General features: G+C 60.1%; 2 protein-coding genes and 1 long non-coding RNA gene across 3 annotated transcripts in view; all 3 read right to left on the reverse strand.

The window, feature by feature from the left end:
• The window catches only part of RAC2 (Rac family small GTPase 2), a 66,335-nt gene that overhangs the window by 19,387 nt on the left and 29,691 nt on the right, over positions 1-17,257 (reverse strand). The window lies entirely within an intron of this gene.
• Positions 5,430-11,043, reverse strand: C1QTNF6 (C1q and TNF related 6). Its single transcript, XM_079142899.1, has 3 exons — positions 10,867-11,043; positions 8,407-8,659; positions 5,430-7,111 (listed from the first exon to the last, which is right to left on the reverse strand). Exons 2-3 carry the CDS (start codon positions 8,651-8,653, stop codon positions 6,564-6,566), a joined length of 795 nt encoding a protein of 264 aa, XP_078999025.1. The 5' UTR covers positions 8,654-8,659; positions 10,867-11,043; the 3' UTR covers positions 5,430-6,563.
• LOC306662794 lies at positions 12,882-15,250 on the reverse strand. The gene is made up of 3 exons (XR_013764252.1): positions 15,141-15,250; positions 14,767-14,882; positions 12,882-13,003 (listed from the first exon to the last, which is right to left on the reverse strand). It is a non-coding gene; the product is annotated as an uncharacterized lncRNA (long non-coding RNA).

A 17,257-nucleotide genomic window follows, 5' to 3' on the forward strand; every position in this document is an offset into this window, starting at 1 on the left:
TTTTTTTAGTATATATTTCTTTATTTGTTCTAATTGGTTCTATATGACAGGAGGATGCATTCTGACACATTGCACACAAATGGAGCATGACTCCTTCCTCTGACTGCATGGTGCTGAGTCACACCAGTAGTGTAATCATGCATGTATATAGGGTAATAATGTCCATCTCAATCCATCGTCCTTCCCGTCCCCACCGCCCCACCGCCCCACCCCTTCCCTCACTCCCCTCTGCACAATCCAAGGTTCCTTCATTCTTCCCTCCTCCCTCCCCCCACTATGGATCAGCATCCACTTATCAGAGAAAACATTCGGCCTTTGTATTTTGGGGGATTGGCTGATTTCACTTAGCATGATATTCTCTAGTTCCATCCATTTACCTGCAAATTTAATTCTTCTTTAAGGCTGAGTAATATTCCATTGTGATTATGTACCACATTTTCTTTACCCATTCCTCTGTTGAAGGGCATCTAGGTTGGTTCCATAGTTTAGCTATGGTGAATTGAGCTGCTATAAACATTGATGTGACTGTGTCACTGTAGAACACTGATCTTAAGTCCTTTGGATATAAACCAAGGAGTGGGATAGCTGGGTCAAATGGTGGTTCTAGTCCAAGTTTTCTAAGGAATCTCCACACTGCTTTCCAGAGTGGTTGCACCAATTTGCATTCCCACCAGTAGTGTATGAGTGTACCTTTTCCCCCACATCCTCGCCAACAATTATTGTTGCTTGTATTCTTGATAATTGCTATTCTGACTGGCACAAGATGGAATCCTAGAGTAGTTTTGATTTGCATTTCTCTAATTGCTAGAGATGATGAACATTTTTTCATATGTTGGTTGATTGTTTTTCTTCTTCTGTGAAGCATCTTCTCAGTTCCTTAGCCCATGCATTGATTGGGTTGTTTGATTTTTGGGTAAGTTTTCTGAGTTCTTCATATATCCTGGAGATGAGTGCTCTATCTGAGATGCGTGTGGCGAAGATGTCCTCCCGGTCTGCAGGCTCTCTCTTCACCTAGAACGATCACTCTTAATGAAGACTTGGCAACTTCTTGGGCCTTTCTGGTTCAGGCAGCATCTGCTTCTATCCACCCAGAAAAAGGGTCAGCAAAAACTAGACGATGTGTATACCCTTGACCCAGAGGCTTCTGGGTAAACTCCAGCTGCCAATCTTCTCCAGGGAATGCGCCTGGTCATTGGGTGGGGTTGAGTCAATCTCCCACCCTGATTTTCATGGAGACAAAGGGGACACGCTTTGCAGCCTCTCAGAGAGTCTGGGTGACCCACGTGGCGAGGGCGTCCTTCCCCAGCGGCATGAGGCCTGGGTCCCTTGAGCAACGTGGCGCTGGTGCGCCTGTGGCAGCACACGGCTGTGACCTCCCTCCTCCACCCGCTGTCGTTTTCTGTTGGTTTCTCCCTCGCCTGGCTTCCCGCTTCTCCTCAATTTCTGAACAAGATGGACTTATATCTAAATTTGGGGTCGGGGTACGAGGGCCATTTCCAAAACCCCTGAAGTGCTGCCTGCCTAGCATTCTATGGGCCAGTTCATGTCCCTGAATTCCAGGGCGCTGCCCTTTTGACCACCCAGCAAAGTGTTCCTGCCCCCGCCCAGCGCCGCCTCCTGGGGCAGCCACGCTGTCCTGGGGTTCCTTCCCTCGCATGGCTGCTCAGGGAGGCTGGGCGTGCTTTAGTTGCTACGTGGGAAGACCGGGGGTAGGAAGCAAAGTCGCCTGCGTGGGGTTGGGCAGGACGGAGAGTGGCTTCTGAAGATTCTGGTCGGGCCTTGCTGTTCGGAGCAGCCCCCGTCGCCCTGGGTGCCCTGTCATCTATGGCTGACCCAACACCACTCTGAGCCTGGTGAGCAGGACCTCTAACAAGTGTCCAGACGTTGGTCATTACTGCCCCCAGAATCGCCGTGGCGCTGCAGCCCTAGGGGTCGGGCACAGCAGGGACTCTGATGGGTTAGAACTGAGAGCCCTGGCCAGGCATGCCACCCGATTCTGAGTGAGGACCCCAGGGCCCACCGTGTCTTTCTGCTGCAGACGGGCAAATGGCTCGTCTGAGTCCTGCATCCCCAAGGCTGGGACAGGAAGCAGCGAGTGCTGTTTTCAGAAGCTTCTGGGTATTTCCCTGTCCAGTCTAAAGGCTCATAATTGGGTCCTTGTGTGGCTTTATACGGTGGTTTGGCTCCGAGTCCAAGACGGGATCCAGATTTCGTGAAATCCGGCCACACCAGGAAAGCCCCGAGTGGTCTCTTGGTCCAAGAGGGCCCGAAATTTCAAAAGATTCCTTTCCTCTCAGGGTGCCGTCCATTCCCCTGGGGTTGGGATGTGGCCCAGATATTTCGGTTTTTACTGGGAGATCTGAGCGGTTGGTAGAGACGCTGGGTCAAAAGCCTCAAGAGCATGATTGTCAGTTTACCCTGAGGGGCTGCAGCTGAGGAGGCGGGGCCTGCATCTGTCCAGAGCTGGAGGTCTAAGCTCTTTGGCCGAGGCATTTCCAAACCAGTGGGGGTCTCCAAATCCCGGGGGCGGCGCCAGCTATGTGTGTTGGGTGGTTTTAGTGTCAGGATCAGTCCATTCAAAAGCGAACAGATGCTAGCTATGGTGGCCTGTCTGTGATCCCAGTGACTCGGGAGGCTGAGGCAGGAGGATCACAAGTTCAAGGCCAGCCTGGGCCACTTACTGAGACAACAGCAACTTAGCAAGACCCCATCTCAAAATAAAAAATAAACAGGACTGTGAATGTCGCTTAGTGGCACAGTGTCCCTGGGCTCAATCCCAGTATCCAGAAGAGGTGGGGGCGGGGAGGAAGGAGGGAGGGAGGAAGGAGGGAGGAGGACGGAAACACGGCAGGCAGCATGCCTGAGGTGAAGAACCCAGAACCGCGCGGACTGACTTGGCGTTTGAGTCAGGACAACACAGGGCCTGGGGACCACGGGACGGAGTGAAGTCACACCCCCATGAACCACCGTGAGTCTGGGCTGGCCACGGCTCTCCACTGGGCTCTCAGACGGGCAGACTTGGGGTGGCACATGTTTGTGGCCACCCCACCCCCAGCACTGTTTCAAAAGGAAATGAAAGGCCAGTCGAGGGGCCGGCCGGGCACCCAGGGGAAGAGCAGAGCAGAGCTCTCCCCGGAGAAGGGACAGTCCAGTCACTGGAGGGGACGGGGCAGGAGAGAACGAGCCCGAGTTTGGGACCCTTTCCTTTGCCAGATTTGTTTTTGGCAAAGGGAGCAGGGCCTCCTCTCTCCTGGGCCTTTGTAAACAAAGGCGCATCCCGTCTCGGGCGCAGGGGCCTGTGGGCCGGGAAGGAGAGGCTGGAAGTGCGGATACTGCAGAGGAGGCGCCGCCAGGCCGGAAGAAACGGGCAGCATCCGGCCAAACGTGCCACACTAGTGCTTCGGCCTAGGGTCCCTTTGTGGTGCCAGAGTGATGTCACCAAGACAGGGTCCAAGGAGGCCCCCAGAGGGTGTGGACCTCAGCTCAGGCCGCGAGGGTGCTTGGTGGTGTGCGGAAGGCAGTGTGGGGAGGGCAGGGTGAGGCACCGGGAGCCTGTTAAGAGGAGGTGTGAAACCCGGGTGCGATGGCCCGGGAGCCGGTCCTGTGTCCCTTGGCGTCGGCCCCTCCACCTCTCCACCGCCACCTACCCGGGCTGTTCCCTTTCCTTCTTGGTTTTTGGTGAAGAGTCTGCTAACTCCCCGCCTGGGGGTTCCATTGCTCTCTTTCATGAACTTGAGGGGCAGGACTGCTGTGGAGAAGGAGGGTTCTATGGGGACAGTGTCCTGTGGGTGACATCAGGCCCTCAGAATAGAAGTCACAAAAAGTCTGTTCGTTGAGCGAAGCATTCTGGCCAGTCGGCTCCCCACGCGCCTCCTCTACCTGGCCTGCGTCCTCTACCTCAAGACCAGTGGCTCTACACCCATGGGAGCGAGGCCACCAAGTCAGGTGGCACAAAGTCGGAGGTTCAGTGAGCAAGTGGCCAGTCGAGAGGCTGAGTCTGAAGCGCGGCTGGAGGAAGCCAGGGCAGTCAGAGGGGAGGCTGAGGTGGGGTGGGTGCCTGGCTTGGCGTCCTGAACTGACACGGTCTGGAACCGTCTGCAGAATCTGCCTTCAGTTTGCAAAGGAACTTCAACCTTCTGCAGGTGCCTGGCAAGAAGTTTCAAAAGTTTTGCTGTCCACTGTCGGTCACCTAGCCTACTTCCAGTCCCAGGGACACCCACAGCAAAAGGCTCCTGGCCCTGGGCGACCTTCTCCACCGGAGCCCAGGACCTGAGCTGGGGTGCTGGTTAGGCTGGTTATGAAGAAGGGGAGCCCAGCCAGAGCAGACCGCGGGGTCCCCCGCTATAGCTCCTGACAGTGAGGGGCGTTCAGAGACTGCTGGAAGGCATTCAGGTGCCAAGGAAATGGAGCCCTGTGTCCCCACTGCTGTGGGCTGGACCTGAGGCAGCTGCGGATGGCTGGTCCCTTACAGCATGCTTCTTCCTCAGTGTCCAGAAGCCACCAAACCCAGCAATAGCAAGGCAGGGTCCCAGGTGAGGGGCTGTGGTTTGCCTGGCACCGGAGCAACTGGCTCGGACACTCCTCCTTGGATATTCTCCAAGGAAGCGAGGCCTTGGGCTTTCACTGTAGCCTCTGTGCACACCACTGGTGCTCAATAAATGCTGGTTCCAGGATGGAAATGGCACCCACGTAATCCTGTGGCCCCCCACTGGTCAACGATCATCAGCCCATTTTATACCGAGGGAACTGACCTCCGGGTGGGGACTCTCCCAGGTCACAGCAGTCTCCAACCTGGGTCCACCACTCCAACACACTGGTTTGGGAGTGACAAAGGGGCCGGTTCTCTGCAGGACAGCACACGGAGTGAGGCCTTGGGCCGTCCCCAGTCTCTCTGGAGTCCTGGATGCAGGTCGCAGCCGGACCAGGAGCAGCTTCCCTTCCAAGGCAGGCCAGGGACGCAGGGCAGAAAGAATCAGTTGGAACCGCCAGAGAACTCAGCAAACTTTAATCGCGCTGGACAGGCAGGGCAGGGAACAGCAGGGTGGGGTGGTTTTATAGCACCGGCCTTTGTGGCACATGGCAGGCCCTGCTCCGTCACCTGGCCATGTGGCCACGGCTCCCTTGGCTGTGAGCACCAGAGACCACCCCACAAGGCCACCTCTGCCCCACAACCTGCAGAAGCACCAATGGGCAGAGGCGACCTCCCTCAGAGAAGGTCAGGCGACCTGGGGAGGGGCAGTGGAAGGCTGGGGCCACCAGGCCACACACCCTGGAGAAAGGAGAGGGACAGAGGCCTGATGTCCCTGCTTCTGCTTGGCCTCTCCAGGGCCTCTCATGGCAGTACGGCTGGGGGTGGCAAGTGACCTGCACACTGCCTGCCCAGCCCCCAGACCTGCTGAGGCCCCCGCCCTGCTTTTCATCCTGGTCCAGGCGCTGCCAGAGTTATCGAGCGCAACTCCAGGCTGGCAGGGGCTGTGTGGGCAGGGGCCGCCCGGGGCCTTAGCACCTTGGCAAACCTGGTGAGTCAGGGACACTGGGCTAGCGGGAGGGCCCGAAGGGTGGGAGAGCACCTGGGGACAGACATGAGTGTCTGCCAGCAGCTGGAAGTTCTGAGGAAACAGACTCAGATGCCTTTGGCAAGAGGGGCGGAGCAAGGCCCTGGCAGAGCCCTGGGACAGGGAGGGACAAGAGGAGGGGTCCTCTCGGGTCACCCCAGCCGTGTGGGAAGCCCCAAGCTGGCATCACTCCCCACAGGCCCTGTACCTCCAAATGCACCCAAACTCCTGGCTCTTCTCCTCATTGGGCCCTTGAACTGGCCAGGTCCCTCTGAGCATGGGGACGGGCAGGAGGGTGCAGAACGGGCAGAGGATTCCATTTCCACCCCAGGGACACCGTGCCCCCCAGAGCAGTGGGAAACGAGGACCCACGGTGCCTGGACACCCAGGACGCAGACTGGCGAGGGCAGCCCTGGGCACCCAGGCGTCTGCCCCCGCCCCACCAGGGCTGGACTGGGGGCTACCAGGGAAGGGGTAGGGGGCGGGCTGGCTCTGAGGGCCCCGGCTTTCCTGGGCCTGGCAGAGTGAGTGTTCGGTGTTTGATGAATGAATAAACACGGTGGCTGCAGAGATGGCGGCGAAGGGGGTGAGAGAAGAGGGAAAGGGCATAGGGGAGGGGGCTCCCGGGCGATGAGGATGTTGGGAGCATCCTAGAAGGGAGATTGCAGAATGTTCAGAAAGGACTAGAATGCTGGGAAAGTTCTGGAACACGATGACTCAAATATGGTCCACAGACCAGCAGCAGCAGCACCGCCCAGGCGCTGGACAGGAATGCAGAGCCCTGGGCCCAAATCCAGACCCGGGGAGTCTGAATCTGCACCTTAAGGAGGTCTGGGGTCGGGCACGCACAGGGCCGGGTTTGGACGTGCTGGGCTTCAAGGCGCAAGAGTCCTGGAAGGCTTAGGTCAGAAAGGAGAGGAGACGGAAGGCACTGGGGACCAGCCGGGTGGCGGCAGGAAAGGCCCACTTCCCGCAGTGCCCAGGGCTGCGGGGCGCGAGGGCGGGGCCTCAGTCGTCGTCAGGCTTGACCAGGTGGCCGCTGAAGGTGATGTAGGTGTCCACGTCGTCGCTGTACACGGCGTTCTCGCGCTCGCGCTTGAAGAGCCGCACCCAGACGTGGTCGCCGGGCGCCAGCGCCAGCATCACGCTCTGGCTCTGCATGATGCTGCGGTCGCTGGGCTGCGCGTACAGGATGACGGCGGCGGCCTCGTTGTGCACCACGTGCACGTAGGTCTCCTTGAAGTTCCAGCTGTGCACGTTGAGGCTAAAGAAGTAGAGGCCGCGCAGCGGCGCCACGAAGCGCCCGGCCGCCATGTCGAAGTGCCCGTCGGGGTTGACGAAGACCGTGTCGAAGAGCAGCGGCTGGAAGCCCTCGCTGCTGTGCAGCGCCGCCTTGCGGCCCACCGAGAAGGCCGAGGAGCGCGTCCCGCACGGGCTGCCCGGGCTGCCCGCCTGCCCCTTGGCGCCCTTGGCACCCTGCGGGCCGCGGTCCCCTCGGGGACCCTCTTTGCCCAGTTTCCCTGGCGTGCCCAGCGGGCCGCGGTCCCCTTTGTCACCTGCAGAGAGATGAAGAAGGAAGGGAGTGGGGACGGGCGCCAGCCCAGGAACTGTCTCCGGGAGGCTCCGCCCCTGCGTGGGCGGCGGGAGGCCCCCGGCACTCAGGGAGACCCCACGACCCGTCAGCAGTCACCTCCCCAAAGGTCCCTTAGAGAAGATACCTGACCGTCTCTCCCCACTGCCTGCTTCTCCTCCCCAGCACGGAGTGTAAGGTCCTGCGAGGCCGGCCCCACCCTGTGGCCACTGCCACTGTCCAGGCTGGCAGGCACATGAGGCAGGGGAGCCCTGGCTTCTGATCCAGAGAAGGAACCAAGAAAACTCCCTGGACGAAAACCAGGAGTCCAGCAGCCCCAGTGGCCATACTGCCCCTGTGTGACCTGGGACGGTTCCTGGCTGAGTCTGCTTCTCCTGTCTGGCTCTTGAAGGCCTTGCAGGCGGGTTGGTGAGCCGGCCACAGCCATCCCGTGGACACACACAAGGCAAACTGCAGCGAGCACCAGGGCCATCTCCACCCGCCCTGGGGGCCAGCAGCCTCTCACCAAGACCCAGGCAGGCCCCCAGCCCTCGCTCCAGGCCCACCTAATGTAAGACAAGCAGGCACCACCTACACCTGGGGCAGGGACTCATGCTAGCTGGCCACTGGAGTGGGCAGCCCTGTGCAGAGCTCAGGGACAAATCCTGGTCTCTCCGGGAAGCTATGTGATGCCAGGAGAGCTTCTCTCCCATTGGAGACTTGGTTTCCTCATCTGCCAAGTGGGTGGAATGATAGTTCCGCCTTCATGGGGTCAGTATGAGCAAAGATGGAGGCTAAGGGTGTCGAGGGTCTGGCCCGCTCCCAGCTCCCAGGAATTTCCTTCATGTCTGACGTCAGAGGGCAGGAAGCTGGCCCTCGCCTGGCTGGCCCCAGTGGCCCCACAGGCTTCCTACTTGCACTCTTGTCCCCTTGTCCCCTGCCACTTGTTTTGCATGTGACATTAGCAGGACCCATCTGAATTCCAAGTGGAATTGGGTTCCTGAACTCAAACCGCCTGCCCCCTGGGGAGAAGCAGGGTCCTCATGGAGGCTGGCAGGCTGGGCTCGCTGGACCTGGCCCTGCCTCCTCCTCCAGCCTCCCCTGCCTGTTGAGCCTCTGCCCTGGGGCCTCAGCACCTGCTGAGCCTGCCTGGAAGGCCCTCCTGTCCCCCAGCCTCTGCCCTCACAGCCCCCGGCACACACTGGGCCCACACACAGTGAGTGACGGGGGACAGCTCTGCCACCTCCCCTCCAGGCCCTCCCAGCCTCCTGTGGGACTCACCCTTCAGGATGGTGATGTTAATGTAGGGCCTGACCTCAGGCAGGACATAGGGAAGGGCGGACGGAGAGGCCGGGGACACGTCTGCAGCGTCCACCAGGGCGTCCTCGGTATCACAGCACCGGCGGCAGCTGCCAGAGGGGCCGGAGGTCACAGCTTCCCCGGAGGTAGGCTCCTCGGTAGGGACCCGGGACACCACGAGAGGGAGCAGGAGTACTGCCCAGAGGGAACCCAGGGCAGCGGTCCCCATGGTGACCTGGAACGAGGAAGGAGGAACAGAAACCGCGCCTTGCTCATCACCTCCACGGGCGGCGCCCAGGGCGGGTGCCGCCACACAACTGGGGAGGCCTGCGGGGCCCCCATCGGACGGATGAGAAGACAGAGGCCAGGCAGAGAAGCCACGCCCTGGCCTGGACACCGAGTCTCCCGGCTGGCGCCTGTCCACACACGGCAGGACAGGAGGACGTGCCTCTGAAGAGAGACCCCAGCAGGCCAGGCGGGGGTGGGAAGGGAATGCCGCGTTGCCTGTGCGCGGTGACCAGGGGACCAGAGAGCACTCCTCTCCCTCCATCGGCCGCTCGGCCTGCTCCGGACCCTCTACACAGCCCCGGCAGCAGGAGGCAGGCAGAGGGCACTGGGGACCGGCTCCCCAGATCCTGCAGGCTCCTCCTCAGGGGAGAAGAGGGGTGGTGGGCCTGGCTGGGTCTGCGAACTCCACGGTCCCAGTAAAGGGGACAGAAAGGCTCCTCTGGCACATGGCAAGAGACCGCGGGGGTCCCGCCTGGCAACTCCTGGAGAACTCGGGGCTGGCGGGCTGAGCGAGACTGCAGGCCATCCTAGCCTTCGTGGGGCCTTTATGTGAGGGACCGAAGGCACCCTCTGGGTAGACAAACAAGAGGGCAAGAAGTCCCCGGTGGGGAAAGGTCACTCCGCAGGGGTGCAGCTTGGCCCGGGACATCTATGTGCAGTCAGCAACCTCCACAACTACCCCTACCCTGAAGCTCCGCAGGGAAAGCTCAGAGCCAGTTAAGTCATTGAATGGTGGTTGTGTCAATCATCTTGGACCTGCCAATCAGCCGCCAAGGTGGTAAATTGGAATGAAGGGGCAGGCCTAGGAAAATGCAAAAGATGAGAGACCTTGGCCACGAAGAGGTCCAGAGTTCCAGGAGCAGGGCAGGAAGTAGCCTGGACACCAGTGGAGGGAGACAGGCCTGGGGACGGTGGGCAGGAAGCCAGGCCTTTGAGGTGGTGGCAGCCTCCTCAGGGGCTGGCGCCACCCTGTTATCGCAGGATCAGAAACTCAGAAACTCGGCTTTTGAAACCAGACTGGTTTTTACCCTTCTGGCACTTCTTTGTTTATTTCCTCTATGTTCTCCTTTAACATTTAGTACAATTCAAAAATATTTTTCTGCGGTTAATACACAGAGAGGTAAAATGATAACTTTCTGAAATGCCACAGGAGCTCAGCTGAGCACCCAGGGAGGAGCTGGGTTGTGAAGGGGCAGGGGCTGGGGGAGGCAGCAGCTGGGAGAGTCTCCAGAGCCACCCGCTTCCTGGAGGTGACCCTTCCCTGGCTCTTCTCTGCCCACCCTGGGGGGGGGGCGCTTCCTGAACCTGCTCAACAGGCTTGCCCAACACCCCGCCCCTCAGATTATCGTCCTCACCCTTCATTTATAAACTACAGATCTGAGCAAAATTCCCTTCTTCTTTCTGGCCCTAGGTGTGGCCTCATCCTGTGGTAACAGCTGAGCCCTTGGAGTCAGAACTGAGATCTGAGTAGTTTACACACTGTGCAACTTAAGACTACTGGCTTAACCTCTCTGGGCTTCCTGACCCTTGACCCCCCCCCCCCCCGCCAGGCTATTTGACAGGACTGTATGCAGGGAGAGTGCCAGGCTTGTCGAAGACGTGTAAGAACCCTCCTTGCGCTGCCCCGGCAGCCCTCTTCCCCGTGCCAGGGCGGGCCGGAAGGTTCACAACTTTTTCCAGAGGGCTGGCACGGGTTGGAGACATTTTTGTTTCCTATTGGCCCGGCCTGATGGGAATCAAAACGCTCCGAGGCGCAGGGCAGGGGCCCCGGGAGCAGGAAGCAGGAAGCAGAGCAGCCTTTGCAGCAGCAATGACCACAGCTAGAGTTGCTGGCCGCTGGAGGCCGCCAGGCGAGGACCGAGTGTGGGAGCCGAGCCATCGAGGTGACTCCAGGGCTCCGGGCTGCCTCGGCGGGAAGCCGGGTCCTCTACGGCTGGGGTGGCAGGGGGACCACCAGGTGGGCTGGGCGCCGGAGCTGCTGCTGCCGGCGTCTGAGCAGCGGCTGGGGAAGCCCTTGGCCTGGGCCAGCAGGGAGTCGGGAGGGGAGTGCAGGCCGGCCAGGTGGGGGGACAAGCGGAGAGCAGAGGAACCCCAGGCTCTGACCCCGGGTCCCTTGGCCCCTGGGCAGAAGCAGAGGGGCCTATGGCCACTCACCCTGTGTCCTGAGGCCTCGCACTGCGGCTCACGGACCCCGGGGCTCTGGGCGGCCTCTGGCTCCTTGGCCCATGTCGGCGATAATAACTTGTTGCTGGCCCAGACCCCCAGGCGGGCGAGCGGGCGGGCGCCGGGATGGAGGGGCGGGCGGCGAGGGCGGAGGGAGCAGAGCTGGCCTCCCACTGCCCCTCCCCCGCCCCGCCCCGCCGCCGGGATTCTGCCGAGACGAAGGGAGCCGGGATTTCCTGCGCTTAACTCTTTGGTGGTCCAGTGGGGTCCAGCGGGGTTCAGAGGCCTGGAGAAAAGTCAGAGCAGAAAGGGTCCGAGGACCCTCCACGCGTGGACTGGGAAACCGCGACAGGGAGGGGAGGAGGGGAGAGGTCCCTAAGTGGGAGGTGGGAAGGTAACACTGGGGTCCCCCAGCCCTACCCTGGGGTCCAGCGGAGCCTCAGGGCTCATCCCCTGCGCCGCAGCAGAGCAGGTAGAGGTGAGGGCGTTGGCGCTGTCCTTCAAATCCTCGTGCACTAGCCAGTGACTTGGCCTATTGATTACCTTCCCTCTCAGACCCTGGGTGTCCTAGGCCTCCAGCCTCCAGCCCATCTGTAGGAGGCACGAGGGACAGCTTGGTACAACTGGACAGACACAGCCTCCCAGATGAACCAGTAGTCAGGCTGGTCCCCATGTCCCAGTGGGGCCCTGCCAGCCTGGTAGTCTAGAGCCAACCTCCTACAGAGAGGATCCCCAAATCCACAGGAGAGCAGCCTGTGTGCCCCTGGGTCCTTCAGGTCCTGCATCGGATTCCTTATGGTTAGGCTGGGGGAGTCTGGCGAAGGCCACAGCTCTGGCTCCTAACTCTGGCACCCTGGGGCTAGAGACCCGGATGCAAAGACTGCCCTCTTCCTACCTTCCGGTCCCCATTTACCAAGTACCCACTGCCTGGCCAGGCATGGTCCCTCTGGGGACCTTTGGTTCGCAAAGGATGTTTCTACTTATCAGTTCAACTGGTCCTACCCAGGCTCAGGAAGGAGCTGGAGCCCCAGAGTCTGTGTGACTTTCACAGCTAGTGGAGAGGAACCCAGGCCCTGTCCAATAGGATGCTCTCCCAAAAGCCAGAGTGCCCTGGTGGCATGCATGGGCAGGGGAGGGGCACTATGGGGACTGTTGACACCTGGGCTTCGCAGGTTAAAGCCCAGTCCACACTCACAGCTGCACAGAGAGGAGGATGGAACAGCCCCAGGCTGTGTGTCCTCGACCAGGGCTCATCTCTGGGCCTCATTCCTGTTTGTTGGGGAACAATCAGCAGAACACGGGGCCTGGAAGAAGCCTTACAGATGATCTAACCCAATTCTTTAATCTGACCGGCAGGAATCTGCAGCCCAGGAAGGTCAAGACTTTGGCTCAAGGCCACAGAGCAGACCGGAGTCCAGGCTGGGACGGGAGCCCGGCTGCACTGACTTCCAGCTTTGTGCTGTTCTCCCCACCACCAACCCACCCAGCCACCCACGCACCAACCTGGAGCCCCAACGTCTGCTCAAGGCTACCAGGGACCCTGAAACTAGCAGTGGGTGGGACTATGGCCATGGGGACCCACGTCAGGCCCACACTGGCCCTGCTGTCTGCAGGGCTCTGCCCCAGGCAGCATTCTCAGGGCACAGAGCCAGGGCTGCAGAGGGCGGGAGCCACCCTCCCCACACTGCCGCCACCAGGGAAAAGGGCTGAGTCAGCAGAACTGGGGGTGGGGAAGCTCTGGGCTGTCTCCAGCCTCTGGCTTAGAAAGCCTAGAAGGGGGATGGGGAGCCGCAGGTGGGGCGCCTGTGCCCTCTCCACCCAGCAGCCCTCTGCGGGGCAAAGCTGCCCATCCCACTTAGCAGAGGAGGAGGCTGAGGTCTGCGGAGGGAAGCGCTTTGCCGGCCCAGGGCAAGCCTCACTGGTTTCCAGCCGTGTGATGCCCAGAGAAGGGGCCTTGGCCCCCTGGGTCCAGAGCAGGTGCCAGGGGTAGAAAAGACAAGAAAGCCAACTCGGACTTCGAGACTTCCTCTCACACTCTCCATGCTGCCGAGCTCTGCCTTGGGCATCATCCTGTGGCTTCCCAGCCAGGAGGGTCTCCTCAGCAGGTGGCTTGGAGACAGCTCTGGCCCTGGGGTAGACAAACCTGGCTTGTGGCTTAGTTCCATCCCTTCTAGCTGTGTGGCTTTGGGGAGTTTCCATACCTGGCCCTGGTGTCCCTGGGCCAGATGGGCATGAGAAAGTGAAGAGTCAGAGCACCAGGGACAGGCGGCGGGGCTGCCCACTGGCTGCCTCCAGGGCTTCTACCTGACTAAATCCTGAGTATGGCGAACCCTGTGCCACTCTCCTCTCACACACCCCAGTGTGGAAACCTCTGGTCCCTAGCATGTCCTCTGCACCCTGCCATCAGTAAAAGTGTAACTCCAGTGCAGAAGGCCTGACCCCTGTCACCGAGGCCAGATTCCCAGGATGGGAGCGGTGCTCCCCAGCCGCCCCACCTTTCCCCACTTGATGACTCCTGGGGTCAGCGATGTAAATCGTGAAGGCAAATTACTGATCCGACTCCTTCAAGGTCATTAGCCAATTTAATCACTACACAAAGGGAAACGCGAGCGTCACCTGCTGGGGAAAGCCGATGTGCACCGCAGCAGCCTGCACTGCGTCCCGGCCAGGGACAGCCGCCCACCCCACGCGCCCCATCCCAGTTCGGGCGGAAGAGGGCAGGGGACGGGAAGGGCCAATCGGGGCTGGCTGGAGCGCCCTGTCACCCACTTCCTCCTCCGAGCCCCAGCACTCCCCGCAAAGTGGCAAAGTCCCTCTTGCCAGCAGCACCCCTCCGCCGCGGCCTCCTGCAGGGGGAACCCCCGGCCGGCTCCACCGAGTCCCCAACTGACTGAGAGACCCTGGCGGAACTTCATCTCCACGACCCGGCCACGCTCGGGGCACCGTCGGCACCCAGCCAGACGGGATGCCAGCCGCAAGGACCAGCCTGCGCAAGGCCAGCGCTCAGCTCGGTCCCACGCCCCGGGGCTGCACCCCGGAAGCCCAACACGTAGAGCGCAAACAGCCGCAACCGCGCGGGAGAGAGGTCTCCGAGTGTCCGGCGCCGAGCGGAGTCGAGCCGAGCCGAGCCGAGTCGAGGCGAGCACAGCCGAACAAGGCGGAGCTTGCCTGAGCGGAGCCGAGTCCGGTCGCGTACAGACGAACGGAGCCGAGTTCAGCCCCGCACAGATGTCTCCAAACGAACAGAGCCGAGCTTAACCGAGTGGATCCGAAAGTGGCCGAATAGAGCTGAGTCGGAGCGGAATGGGCGCCGAAGAGAAACGGGGCGTGCCTGAGGGTTCGCAGCGCCCGCAGCAGGACGGACCAAGAGCTCAGTGCTGACCTCGGTTGGAGGCAACCAGCCTCTGCCTCCCATCCTGTGAGATGGCCCTGTGGAGCCCATTTTGCCAATGAGGAAACTGAGGCACAGAGAAATTTTGAGGCTGGCTCAGAGGCACTTAGAGCTAAGAAGGGGTGCAGCTGGGGTTCAGATCTTGTTGTGTGGCCAAGAGCCCACTTGCCATTTTGCCCATGTAAACAGGCCTGTGTTTGCTTCCCTCTCCCGGTAAAAGGGACCATTGATTATGACCAGAGCAGGGAAGGACACTCCGTCCTTTGAGGAGGTGGAAGGAATGTAGCCACAGAGAGACAACTGTGATCTTGCATATGGAGAGATTAAGCCTGCTCTGGGCGTGCTGACCAAGTGTGGCAAGGCCTGCTGTTCCCATGAGTAAATATTGACACATTTCCTGTCCATTAAAGCAGAAAGCAAGGCTGAGAGGCCATGCCCTGTCCCTCCCCTACACAGCGTGGGTACACATCACCTCCCATCCCCGGCCTCAGTTTCTTCACCTGTACCACTTGTCCATGTGCTTAAGAACTGCCTCGTATCTTTGCTGGAACCTTCTTGGCTCTCAGAAGACAGACTTTGTCCATCTCTGCCCTCCATTTTTGGAAATTGATCGTTACTGGAATGAGGGAGGGAATGGGTTGATCCAACAGGTCCTCCAGAGAGCCAGGAGAGTCGACCGCTGACTTCAACTGGCAGGTGGGGATGGTATCCATCTGCTAGGCAGCCTTAACAAAGTTCTGTAAGCCTGGCGGCTTCAACACCACCAACGGGTTGTCCAGACCTCTGGAGCTAGAAGTCCCGGGGGAGGCGTCCTGGCCTCTGGTGGTGTGCTGGCGATCACTGGCATCCCTGGCTTGGAGAAGCATCAGCTCACCTTGGTGCTTCCGTGGCGTTCTCCCTGTGTGCACATCTGTGTCCAAATCTTTCCTTTTCTCAGGGCATCAGACCTACTGGATTAGGAGCCCACCCACTTGCTCCTGTCCGACCTCTTCTTAACATACATCTGCAACAACACTATTCCAAACAAGGTCACACTCTGAGGTCCTGCGGGTAAGGACTTCTTTGACTGCATTTGGGGGGATACAATTCAGCCCCTAACGGGAATTAACCCCCAGGAGGCCTGGTCTGGCCCCACCGGTCCCTGAAGGGAAACTCACCTCTACCTCTCTCCCTTAACTCACCCACTCCTTGGCCCCAGGGCCCAGGCACCCGAAGGTCCCTGCCTCGGGCCGGAATGTCTGATCAGTGCAGCCCAGCTTCGCTCTCCCAGGACACACTGCACTTCTTCCCCACTGAGCCCAGAGAGTAGTGACCCACAGGTGGCTGCTCATGAGTGCTGAGGGCACAGACGTGTCTGTGGCCTCCCAGTTCCCAGCCCAGTGTCAGGGTCGTCACAGAGCTGGTGCTCTGCAAAACCTTTGTTCACAAAATGAACTCTGTCCACAGAGGTGATATGAATGGCTGGAGGCCACACCGTGGGTTTACTGCAGAGTAGGGCCAGGTGCCCTGCCTTTGGGTCCTATGACTTTCAGGGCGTTCACTTCCAGGAGAGTGGAGCCACCAAGATTCGCAGTAGGGCTGCCAGCGACAGTGAGGGCCTGAGGCCTGGGTGGCCAATGGCCTTGTGCAACTCCAGAAAGCCCTGCACACTACACTTCGGGGTTCTGGCCACCTTGAGAGTTTTCTTATGGGCTTTCACCTACCTGTGGGTCAGTGGCCTCCATCACCCCTTCCAAGTGAGGAGGAGCCCTAAGATCTGGGGGCCGTGCCCCCCCCCCCCCCACAGGTCCTGTGACTCCCAGCTGCTCACTGGTAATGCCGATGCCAACGCACCAAGTCCTGGTCCAGAGCCTGGTAGCCGTGGGCTGTTGCCTGGCAACCGCTTCTGAGAGACAAGTTCAAGGTAAGGCCTTGAGTCTGAGCAACTTCGATGGCTAGAGAGGACGCAGGTAGGGTGGGTTGTCCCTGCCTTCCCACTCAGCCTCTCAGCCTGCAGCCCCCGAGGCTCCCCTCCCGCATAGATTGTAGCCCAAACGCCCACACGAGCTCCTTCAGTCTCCCTGCCTTCCCCCTCCGCACCCCCACCACGCGTCAATTCATTTGCCACCACATGGCAGAACTCCAAAGGAGGCTAGCGTCGCGGTGTGCGCAGCGCCCCCTGCAGGCGGGAAACGCAATGGTCCTGTTCGCGCACTTACTCCAGGTACCCACAGGTGGCCAGCTCCCACGTGGTGCGCCGGCCCAGGAGCTCCTCTGCACTCACTCCACGTGCGCCTGCCACAGGGAACGCCCCAAGACACGCTCACCTGAGATGTGTGAGCACCTACTATGCCCCTGCACTGTGCTCACACAGACCTTCACACCGACGCACACGCATGACCACGCCCAGCAAAGGCAGCCACGCCCAACGAGCCCTGAGTGCACTCCGCTGAGGCTGCCTGGCCCGCCTTCCCTTGCCATTGTCAGTCTGTCCCTGCCCCAGCCCCTGCCCCATTATCCTGGTGTGCCCCACAGCGCCTCAGCTTTCTCTGGCTGGAAGCGGAGACACAGGGACCCATATCTGGTCCATCATGATACCCTTATAACCTTGTCTTTGGTGATTGGCCCAAGGGATCATCGTGTGACTCAGTTAGGGCCAGTGGGCTTTCTTCCATGAGCTTCGCTATTTGGGTAATAGGAAGAAATGGTACCTGCAGCTCTTGGATCAAGATCTGTAAGGTCTGTCAAGGACATTTTCTAGGCCCCTCAAAGGACCTGAACTCTGGGAAGCCACACAAAAAGAAGCCAGGGTGCATAGAACACACTGTGTTCCCAGGTTCTGGGCTCACATGCACCAGTGGATAACCAGGGTGCCCATGATCAAGAGGTAGCTTGTCAACAGTCAGCAGTGACCTGGGGAAGGGAGGACTCAACTCGGTCAAGACAGAAGATGGCTGTCTCTGTGCCACCACACCCTTGGAGACCTCCTACACCCCAGTCCAGAGCTTGAGG

The sequence above is a fragment of the Sciurus vulgaris genome (assembly GCF_902686455.1).
Source record: "Sciurus vulgaris genome assembly, chromosome: 5".
NCBI classification, from domain to species: domain Eukaryota; kingdom Metazoa; phylum Chordata; class Mammalia; order Rodentia; family Sciuridae; genus Sciurus; species Sciurus vulgaris.